At 31.6% G+C, this 11,792-nt stretch overlaps 1 protein-coding gene across 3 annotated transcripts in view; it reads left to right on the top strand.

Moving 5' to 3' along the window:
* Positions 1 to 8,044, top strand: part of LOC111623199 — a 29,945-nt gene extending 21,901 nt beyond the window's left edge. Inside the window, exons 5-10 of one of the 3 annotated variants that reach the window (XM_023365692.1) lie at positions 360 to 468; positions 2,380 to 2,614; positions 4,345 to 4,505; positions 7,048 to 7,210; positions 7,292 to 7,521; positions 7,594 to 8,044. In XM_023365692.1, the coding sequence (XP_023221460.1) occupies positions 360 to 468; positions 2,380 to 2,614; positions 4,345 to 4,505; positions 7,048 to 7,210; positions 7,292 to 7,521; positions 7,594 to 7,857 (1,162 nt within the window). In that variant the 3' untranslated portion in view covers positions 7,858 to 8,044. Of the gene's footprint in view, positions 1 to 359; positions 469 to 2,379; positions 2,615 to 4,344; positions 4,506 to 7,047; positions 7,211 to 7,291; positions 7,522 to 7,590 lie in introns of all 3 variants that reach the window. The other 2 variants (XM_023365691.1, XM_023365694.1) reach the window with 2 other exon arrangements.
* Positions 8,045 to 11,792: the final 3,748 nt, after the last annotated feature.

The following is an 11,792-nucleotide window of genomic DNA, read 5'->3' as shown; positions in this document are numbered from 1 at the left end:
CTGTATAATAATTATATGTACAGTACCTACGATAGCAAACTCAATTTACCCGCCTAAACTTTCCATAATGTGGCGCTGGACAGCGGAAAGTAGTTCGGCTGCTCATCCACTATTGGTCCAGATTCAACCAATCTTGTCGCGGCATGAGTCGGTGACGACGTTTTACGAGTCCCTTTATACGAATACTGCCACAATTTTTTCGCTATGTTATAGGAATTTCCGTTATAGGAACCCACATTATAGGGGGGTCAACTGTATAAGGATTTTTCAAATCTTTTTATGCTATTTATTATTTTACTAAAGTATATAAATTATACTATTTAGATTTTTTAAAACATTTTTAATATTTATTTTTGTAGAATAAGTTCAGATTCCCAACAGGACGAAGATATTTTAGAAGTAGAAGTAGACGGAGAATTTGATAGTTTCTCACAAGAAAACGTTGATAACTCTTTTAATTCGACAGAGGTTAGTATTTTTATTTCACAATATTTATATTATATTTATTGTTAAATTACTGGTTAGTTAATATTGATAGTTGATAACTTAATATGGAATTGGTTGGCTTTGCATTTTATTTTAGTTTGAAAAATGTTTATTTATCAAAGTTTTTTTAAATAGCTGTAAATAGTATAGTATTAAAACTTAAAGACCTCTTGCACATGTGACATTACATATCGTACAAATACTTTGAGTTTGATTTTCAGTTGGATTTGTATTCTATCTTTATTTAGAATCTGAAAATGACCTTTAAAAAAGGTTGAAAACATTAGTTACACACACAGACACAGACAGACAGACAGACAGAGAGAGAGAGAGAGTATATACGGTGGAGTCCTGTACAATGCAGGGGGATATGTTCCACATTATAGAAAATTGCATTTTCAAGACATGTATTACCAGACAATTTTACACTTAGACCTATCTAGAAGTTGAAGAAAATGTACATCTCTGGAAGATAAAATTAGAATTTTGTGAGTACTAGTCACAATTTTTTCATCACATTATACAGGAGTTCACTGTATATACTGTATTTATACATAATAAGTATCCTGTAAGAATTTTTAGATTAATGTATATAATAATAATTTTTGGTGTTTTATTTATTTGCTATCAATTACCAATGCATTTGTGAGATTAGCAGTGGGCCACAGGTTAATCCCAAACTGACCAATTACTCTGCAACAGGTTGATAAAACCCGATCGTGGAGTCTGTTGGATGGCTAGGAGGGCAAATCGAGTGGGGAGTGCATCAGTAAGTCAGCAGGTGTTTTTAAATGACAGGAAACAGGTTCAACAAAATAACAAACATTTATTGAATGGCTAAGCTAGCATAGATAAGGCGATAACAATATATAGGTTAAATGCAGTTAGATACAACTAAGAATAAATGCGGTTAACATAAGTTCACTATACCCAAAAGGGACGCACTAATAGCTTTAACGGCTAGTCTGAGAGAGAGAGTTCTCAAGCTCTAAAACAATGCAAATACCTCAATGTGGATATAACCATCATGCGTTCAATGAATATGTTCCTTAATGGTGATGGAAGTTCTATCATATGTCCTGTCGATCCGGCATATAGAGACAAAACGTACAGTTACAAGTATAACTTCCGAGAGATCGCCTCGAGCTTCCAGAGATTCAAGCTTTTATCTCCTTTGCATGGGAAAACTGACCCGTGATTGACTTTTGTTGACGATGACAGTGCATTCTTCACATGTAAGTATAAACTTCCCCCACTAATTGTTATACAATCAGTGAAATCTGATCTAGTTCAAATTCTTTGGGTTTTTTCTGAGGATATTTACAATTAATATAAAATTTGAATTCTTAAGAGGCCTGTAAAAATCCGCGGGCTCACACATTCACTACAAGCAATTATTTATTGTGACAGCATAACAATACCAGGCTGCAATTTTTAATAATTTTTTAATTTAAAAAAATCTTGTGACTTCTGATCCAGAAGTTCATATATAGTTAGGGTCACTGGCCCCTGAGCTTTCCATACCTAGTCTTGATTTTAATGGTGGCTTGTCCCTATATGCCATACTTCTCCTGATAACAATTAAATCATGTTGGTCATCTATCTAACTCCATTCTTGAGAAGATTTTGAATAGAAATTACATGTCTTCCAGACTGAAAGTTCATACATAGTTAATTGGGGCATCTGGCCCCAGAGCTTTCCATTTTGGTCTCGATTTTCAACTGTCTAATTCCATTCTCAAAATTAATGAAGGACAGAAAACAGTGAGAATGTATAAGTCTGCAATTTGAAAATTGTAGCTCAATAAAAATAAAATAAAGGCAATTAATATTGAAAATTAAAATTAATCTTGATGAGAAATAAACTTATAATTGGTTTTCTTCAATCTTCAGTCAAGGAGACAAGAAAAGAAAGAAAACAGTCATAAAGTAGAAGAATCATTAGAACAGTGTGAGGTTTCTCATATGCCAGAAACTGTGAAGAATGAAGCAGAGCATATCGAGACAGAAGAAAGTGAAGAAGAAAATGCAGAAAATGATGATCGACACGAACGTTTTAGATCAGAACGAGCAAACGTAATAAGTATATCTGCAGCAAAGAAAAGGCCAGATATTCCCGATAATTTGGGTAAGGAGTTAAATATTAATGAAAAAGTCAATAATAAATAAATAAATTTTTCTATATTAGGTTGTTATTAATGAAACTTTTGAATTCTTAATAAAATAATAACTTATATTGTTTTACAGGCTTTCATATTATGTTTCATTCTTGAAATAAAATTTATAGGATGTTAGAAATCTACCAATTTATATTAGGTGTATCAGAAGTTACATAAAAATAAGATCAGATATCACAGAAATTTTAAAGTCTAAAGTAATAAATTTAGTAGCATATTTTATTTAGAGTGTAAAATCAGAAGGAAAAGTTTAAAATTAAAATTGTTAGAAAATACATGTTAATAACTGTACAAATTGTTAGATTTGATTTTTTTTAAATATTATTTGAAAATTTGCACATAAAATAAACCAGACTTGTAGGTAGTCAGGGAACTGAGAACCAGATCAAGAAAATAAAAAATGCTGAGACAGTTTCTATAAACAGGTGCGAGTTTGAGATTTGCACATGCATTGCTCGCACTCTCTGAGACATGAGACATGAGACATAATCTCATGTTGGAGAGTGCACATAGTCTCATGTCTCTGAGACTTGAAATATAGTTATGTCCCAAAAATGGTTTTGCCATTTTACTGTTATTGTTTAGATCAGGGATGGCGAATCTTTTTGAGCCTGTGTGCCACATAGTAAGCATATTAAGCATACTGTTCTTTAAAAATGATTAAAATAACCAGTTTGGTTATTTTAAGTATTTATATTCCAGTAAGTTAATTTGTTTTACTTAAAATGATTATGCATGCAGAAGTGTTAGACTTGTAGTAACTATATTTAAATTTGGCGAAATGGCCGCGTGGTAAAAGTGGTAGCTTATCACTCTTGTGGACCCGAGATCAAAACCCCTGAACATTTTCAGGTGGTGATCCATTCTTCACCATCCGACTGTTCCATTTGGAGTTTGCTAAATAAAAATGCCCTCTTAGTGCCCACAGGGCGAAAAGAGTTTCAAAAAACTATATTTAAATAAATAAAATAATATGCTGTAATTAGAGTAAATGTAAAGAACCTGATTGAAAAAGATGATAAACCTATATTGTATAATACGTTACGTGCCAGATGATTTCTTTGACATTCCACTTTGGGCATGCATGCCATAGGTTCGCCACCTGTGGTTTAGATAATGACAGAAATTTTGTCATAGGTTTTCATGATGGAATGAATTTTATTATAGGAATTCACATTTAAAAATCAGCTAATGTAAATCTACTCATAGTTATTTTTCTTAGTTACTTTGATATCTAGGAGAAATTATTTTCCATTTTACACTCTCATGTAGTTTACAGACTAATTCTGAATATTTGGAGGTAACTGGATCATCTTTATCAACATTTCTCATTAAAAGATCCTAAATTTCTTTTGTAAACCAAAATTTCTGAAGTGGTTGCTGCTTGAGAATTAAGTATTAGTATATCAGTGTTTCATTGCTGCTTGAGAATAGTTTTGTATCAGTATATCAGTGTTTTGCTTCTCTGTTAAAAATTAATACTGATATTGCATTAATGACCTTTATATAGTTGCTAAATTATAATTAGATGTTTATTTTATAAAATGCCAAATTATTTTCACTCATTAATAATGAATTAAAATAAAACATTTTACCTTTTAAAACTTAATTACATAAGTAAATAACGACTCTATTAATTTTTTATTATGTTTAATTGTTTTGTGTTAATGTTCGTTAATAGACTCTGTTATTTCTGCTGAAGAAGCAGCAAAGGTAAATGAATTCTTAGCCAGAGAACAAGAAAGGAAGAATCGGTATCGTAAACCAAAATCTAAAAACAAATTCAGTAAAGGAGGGCTTCAACATCAGCAGTCGCAGATGAAACGACCTTTAATTACTCAGGTGAATATTTATAAATAAGGAATAAGATATAATTGGTAGCAAGTTTTTTAGATATCAAACAAAATTCTTTCTTTTTATTTCATAACCACAAATAAAAAATTATTTTTATTTATTTTTGTAAACTACAAAATCAGCACAGGTGTGTGGTTTTTTTTTTTTTAACACATTTCTTTGGAATATTAGGATTAAAAATAAACATAGTAAAGAAACTTTCACAAAAAGGCGATAAATATGTTTAAAAATAACGTTTTTATTTGTTCTAGCACTTTCGACGTATTATAAGACGACGTCCTCAGGTAAATATAAATTCAAATAAACCTTTTGAACAAGCTTTTTAAATTAAAAGCTAACAGCATTAACTGTTTAGAACAAATTACATTTAAAATAGGCAAACGAAGAATTTAAAGTGCACATGGTGACTATGCGCATGTGTCATAATGCATAGATTAAGCACTGAAAGCGGCACTAAAAGTGATGTTTCAGTCTTTTAGATAAGATGATCCACATTGCAGGCAACTCAAGTGTGGGGGAGTTTCATGGATTTAGTAATGTAGTGAGGAGGGCCTCCCAAACATTTACCAGGCTCCTCTAATCACAATATCTGAGCATCACTACCTGGTCCCACAGTGGGGTGTATTGATGTTGTAACACCATCCTCAATAGCTCGGTGTCACACCTGTCTATCGTGATGGAATGTTGGTGATCGGAAATACGGCAAGATAACATTCTAGTTTTCACCCCTGCATAGTGGGTGCATATAATAGATATTATATTTTCTAATGAGATATATTATACATCTGACTTCTCTAGGATGGAAATAGAATCTATAGAAGTCTCCTGAGACTTGTTCGTGAGGTAACTGGTAAAAGTAATGTGTGTTGTCTGAAAACATGGCAAATCCTGGTAGTGAAGCGGCCATAGAATGGTAGTGATAGACAGATTATTGTGTAGTTCTTTGGTTTGTGTAAGGTGGTAGCAGGAAAAAGATATCTTTTAATTTTGCTCAAGACATGTTTATATGGCAGTGAGCTCGATGGTAGTGGTTTGCATGGATGGCAATAGAAAGGCCCTTCTAATTAAAGGACTATAACTGCATTAATGTACTGCTGTGGTTAGTAAGCTGTGACTGGGATTAAACGGGGTATGTTATTAAATTTATGGAACATGGAGAATATTAAATTTCCCTGGGACTTGGCAATGCTTAAGTCTAAAAATGCAATTTTGCTGCCATTTTCTTTTTCCCAGGTGAAGTCAATAGAAAAATAAACATTCGCAGGGAAACGTTTTAGGATGAAGTCTTCCTTCATATCTTGCCATGCTAAGAGAATATCATCTACATACCTCAGATATACTAGTGGATATGCTAACGTGAGGGGAAAATTAAAAATCTTATTGCTTAACATGCATTATGACTAATTCCACTAATATAGCAGACAATGGTGAGACCATTGGGACCCCTTGATTTTGTAGATATACTTTCCCATTGAAAGAAAGTGGTTATGTTCAGTAATAAAGAGTAAAGCTTCCCAGATCTCTAAAACTTGTTACACAGAAAAGCACTCCTTGATAAGTATAGTGTTGGCAAGCATAACAGCCTCAAATTGAGGTACAGAGGGATAGAGAGCAATAACATCCGTTTTATAGAAGCTGTACCTGCTAGTGCTTTCGACGTTTTATAATACATTGAAAGTGCTAGCAGCAATAAAAACATTATTTTTAAACATATTTAACGCCTTTTTGTGAACGTTTATTATTTTAGTTAAAAGATTGGCATGACATACAACCTTCAAGTTTGATTAACTTACAAATAAACATAGTATTATACACAATTTATATTATTGTTGCAATTTTAAATCTGGATGTTTATCACAATTTTAGAGCTAGATAAATTGTTGTACTTTTATAAATAATTATTATTATTTAGAAACAGGAAATAGGACTTAAATAAATTTTTTAATGTTGTTATCTAGGCTTTATATACTTTATATGAAGTTCTTATTCATATATTTTGTTGATTTACAGAAAGGAAAATATTTTGTTTCTCTGTTTCAGTGATTTATTATAAGCTTATATTGTTGTAATATTTATTATAATACCCAAAATATACACCTTATCATGTTTTAAGGTATGAAAATAAATATTTCGATTTTTTAGCGATTTGAATTTCACAAAAATTTAAGAGAACTGTCGAAACTTGATATAATTGTCGATTTTCAACAACTGTCAATTTTTTTTAAATTAAAATTATTAAAAGTCTAAAATTTATTAATAGTGTTTAAATATGATGAATCGTTAAGTTTTTATATAAATCTTATAAATGAAAAGTTATTCTGAAATTAATGTAATTAAAGTGAAAATTTACTTAGACTTCAATAATTACTGTTTCATCTTTCCAATTTTACTTGAAAATATTTGAAATATTTCTTATTTTTGTATTAATTTAATGTGCAAAATTAATTAGTTATACATTTAAATAAAGTATAATTAAAAGTTTATGAATCTCTGTTTAAAAAAATTATGATTACTTTCTGTGAAAATAAAGATGAGGAGTGAAATACCTGTTCAGCCTGTTCATCCTACTCCTCATGTTAATAATAATGTACAGCCATCTACATCTCAGCAATCATCTTACACTTCTCATAATCCACCTAGAAAGATATTAATAAATCCACATTTTCGCGGGCCTCGTCCATCGGTTTCAGAAGGTAAAGAAAATTTTATTGGTTTAATTTTATTACAAGAAAGAATTTACTAAATAAATCATTCTGTGAACGAATTTCAAACAGAATCATCATATGCACCTGCCAAACAATCTCAGTTTATTCGTAATTCACATTCGCAACACATAAACAGTGGAAGGAACATAACTCCACAAATACAACAAAATCTACCTCCATCGTCACTACAAAATATGGGCCCAAGATTTCCCATACCACAGCAGGGACAGTATCGAATGGGGTTGCTAGACAATCGACCGCCGGCTTTCGGTGGAGATCGACAGTTTCCTCACAATCAAGTAAGTATTTATTCATTTAGCTTTTCTATATTTATTTATGTTTTTTAATGATGTGATTTTCTAATTTAGCAGGATGTGCACTTTGATCAGAGAAACCATCCATCGTCTCGTGCTAATTTAGAATGTATGCCTGATATGTTTCGTCCACCTATCAATACCATGCCACCTGCATGTATTCCACAAAATGATTCATTATTGGGTTCTCCACCACTTCAAATGAATAATACAAACATTCATAGATTTCAGGTGACTTTTAAATATATCTTATTTCAAATTCATACTGTAATAAAAAGAAATTCTTTTAATTTGCAATATTTAGAAACTACATTCAAGTGAATTGTCTACTTTTTTATATGGTTTTTATTATTTTATATTGGACCCTGCCACTCTTATGTATATATACAGTATATAGGTTATATATGAAATAATATTTCATTATAGGATATGGCTCTTACGACTTTCTGATATGCTGATATGGCTTTTATTGTGACGAGGTTTCGCCACTCTGGTGTATATTATTTATGATTTTATTATTAAATTAGTTTGTTTTATTTGATTTATTTTTAAGTTTATAGAATTATATATAAAAAAATATCTATTTTTTTTTATCAGTGTCTAATAGAAAATGTGGGCTTACCATATAGCCAAGGCAATACAGGCATTAGCTCATTGCTCTGGAGATTTTAGATCAAATACGAGCACCCACAAAAACCCTAGGAATTTTTGTGGGTGGTCTGTCCTGTATGCATCACACCTCATTGAAATATAACTACAGTAGAACCTCGAAAACTCGGCCTAATGTGGACCGAAGGGTGGCCGAGTTTGTGAAAATGCCGGGTTATCGGGAATGGGGTTAAAAAAAATAAGTATGAGTGTTTCCTCAGAAAATACTGTACTGTACTTGTATGTATTGTTTACTTGAGAATACAACAGAGAATAAACTGCCCAAATACCCTTAAACAAAGGAAAAGTACGTACTTTATGAAGGCATAGAGCCTTTACTACATGAAAATGAAAATTAATGAATACACTGTGTACAGTAATTTACCTGATAAGACAGACCTCAGAAAAATACTTTATGAGAGCTTTTATACTTTTATAAAGCTGTCTATAATGAAAATTAATTAACTAAGGATTTTTTTGCCCTGCCAAGGTGTGGCCGAGTTATCCGGAGTGCCGGGTTATCGAGAGCCGAGTTTTCGAGGTTCTACTGTATAACTATAATTACATAAGCACAGTTTTATTTTGCCATTCATCATTTTTCTCTATGAAAAGCAAATTTTGATATGGAAAAAATTTTTCTATCATTATTAGTGATGAATATGAAAAAGACACAATGCTAAATTTGGCAGTATGCATCTGTCTTGTCTACTTGATATGTTATATATGTAAAGTAGATAATTAGTGGTCTTTAGTATTTTATTTTTATTATCACTTTGCTCTTGATTTAAGAAGAAAACAAAGCTATTTTTTCAAATTTCAAATTGACAAAATGGCAAGCTTATCCATGAATTTTCAGCTAATGAAAGGAAAGAGAAGTGTTTACAGCATCTTTATTAACATTACATCTTACAGAAATAATAAGTTGTGATTTACTATTATTAACATGTATCCAAATATAAATTGCACTTATTCATATACAGTTTATTATGTTTTGTCCAATAAAAAATAAATTGTTTGGATTGCATTTGATTGGCTTTGGTTGGTCATTAAGTTTGCTATGATTTACGGAAATAAATTGTTACATAATTATCTCTTTCTAACCTGTTACCGGTGCGTCTATTAACTCTTACCGATCCAAAAAAAAACGAACCAAAACTGGTTCGTTTTTTTTTGGATCAGTAAGAGTTAGTAGACGCACCAGTAACAGGTTAGAAAGAGATAATTATATTACTATTCTCCGGTATTGTTGTAAAGATGTGAAATAAATTGTTTTTTATACAGACACATAAGTGCATTGTTACTGCTCTCTTGAGTAATCACACATATTGAAAATAAGAAATGTAGGTTTACTATGAAAGTTTTTCTTTTTTACAATACACCGTCTTACAAATGAAGCCAGCATCATTTTCATAATTTGATTTATTTGCTTCATTTTTTTAAACTATTTTATTTTATATAAATTAAGCTAATGTTCATGTAAAATTTTAATTATTATTAAGCACCTTTTGAGATAGAAGACAAAAGTAGAATAAACCTTTGCATAACATTTTTTTCTTTTTTAAATTGCTCGTATCGTACCTTGAGGCAGCGTCACACTTTTGATATTTACTGATTGCCAAATAATTGCCTATTGATTTGGCATGATATACCAACAAGGAGCAGAAAATGGTAAATACCAAATATTAATTTCAAGTAAATCATCCACACTGAAAAGTACTATATTTATTTTTACACCTTTTACAATGATTATTGACACGAACTGTGTGCCAGAAATAGCCATTACCTAACGGGTACTTTACGCGGATTCGCATTAATGTGCCAGGCCTGGACTTTAAGTGTGCACCGAATTAAATAATTGCAAAGTTAGTCAAAAACAATCCAATATTCAATAATTCTAATAATAACTATGTACAAAATTTTGTAACAATCAAACAACAATTTATTCAAAGAAAATCAACCCGACAAAACTCAAAATCTATTGGTTAACTTAAATCTATTTCCCTTTGGAATTCGACAAAAAAATTCAAAGACTTAACTTATGTACAACAATTCTTATGAACTAAGGTCCTAACTGTCACCTCAATATACTAGGAACCTTTCTCCTCAACTCTCAAGACTTTCTAATCTTCGATCCACAAGTTGAATAACTTCTAATCGCCTTGGAACACCTTTATCCTATCAGACAACTCTTGTCATTTGCTGCTACGAAGCTCACCACACTCTTTGCTAACAGAAGCTCACCTCGGTCATCTTCGCTTGAGGTACGGGATTTGTACTTTGAGGTGACATCACAATTTTAACTGAGTCCACTCCCCTCATTTACATACTTATCTCTAACATTGAACTTTTCCTTTTTGCCTGGCAGTCTATTTTCTGACAATACTCGCTAATCTTTTCCATTGTTCTTTTTGACAATTTTCGGGGTGTTTTATTTGTTAAGGTTTAGCAAGTTCCTAAGTTGTGCTTGTGGGGTCTCCCCCTCTTCTCGGTGCAGACTTACTTTTTTCTGCTTGGGAGCGCAAGTGTGCGCAAGTTTTTTTCTACAGCGGTTTTTCTCATTGGTGAGTTGGTTTTTTTTTCTTCTGTTTTAAGTTTCTAAGGTGAGTGGTGAAGAAACTTTTGTCCTAACAAAACATAAGCCCCAAACAAAAATAGAATAAAAAGCAAAATAAAAAGTAACTAAAAATAATGCTCAGACTTGGTTCCTCACACCCCTTCCCCTTTAGATTAAAGAGAAATTTATTTCTCTTTTCATTTAAAAGCCAAAATCTCCAACTCTATATCTTCTAAAGGAGTGCACCTTCTATACAATTCTTGCCAGGTTTACAAATTACTACATTCCTTACAATGATTTTGTGATAAAGCGGGAGTGACTCGTTGCTTATCAATAAATTTATTCTAACTTTTACAATTTGGAGAAAACGTTGACCTACATCACATGCATGTTCCAAGGTTTTTTTTGCATTTTCACGCTCTTGTATGGCGTGATCAGGGCTGAATCATTAACCCAAAAAAAATTTTTTTCTATTTATTTATTTTCTTTCTTCACGCTACAGACTGACTGTCGGGTTAGAGTTTTTTAGCATTGTTAGTTTTTGTTTTAGTGCTTGGTTACTCTACTCTGTCATTGTGAGAAAAAACTTAAAGTTTTTTTTTTCTAATCCCCCCGGTAGAACATTTGGCCAGCACTACTCAGTATTGGCCAAATGTTTGCTTGGCATTCAGTAAATACTGAACATGTGAAGCTGTTTCCATGTGTCCAAATGAAATTTGTTTGAAATTATTGTGTAAACATTTGTGTTAATGATACACTGTTATTAAGTTAAGATCATAAAGATTTTTTACTGGGCTAATATTATATAAATACAGTCGACCCCCCCTATAACATGGTAGATACGTTCCAGTTTTTATGAATCCATTTTCTACGAGTCCAGCCAATCCCAGCCTGGCATGTATGCAGTTTACGGACTACGGCTGTTTGAAAGATTAAAAAAATTAATCGATTCTAGACTAATTTGACTCAACATTTCCAAAATACATATAATTTTTTGGGAATAATCCATATAAACTGTTCTATAAACAAAAAAATTGTAGGATTACTTACCGAG

This window comes from Centruroides sculpturatus, unplaced genomic scaffold (genome assembly GCF_000671375.1).
Source record: "Centruroides sculpturatus isolate CEXI.00-Female unplaced genomic scaffold, Cexi_2.0 scaffold8, whole genome shotgun sequence".
NCBI classification, from domain to species: domain Eukaryota; kingdom Metazoa; phylum Arthropoda; class Arachnida; order Scorpiones; family Buthidae; genus Centruroides; species Centruroides sculpturatus.
The sequence above is the reverse complement of the archived record's forward strand: the minus strand, read 5'-3'. Positions and strand labels throughout refer to the sequence as shown.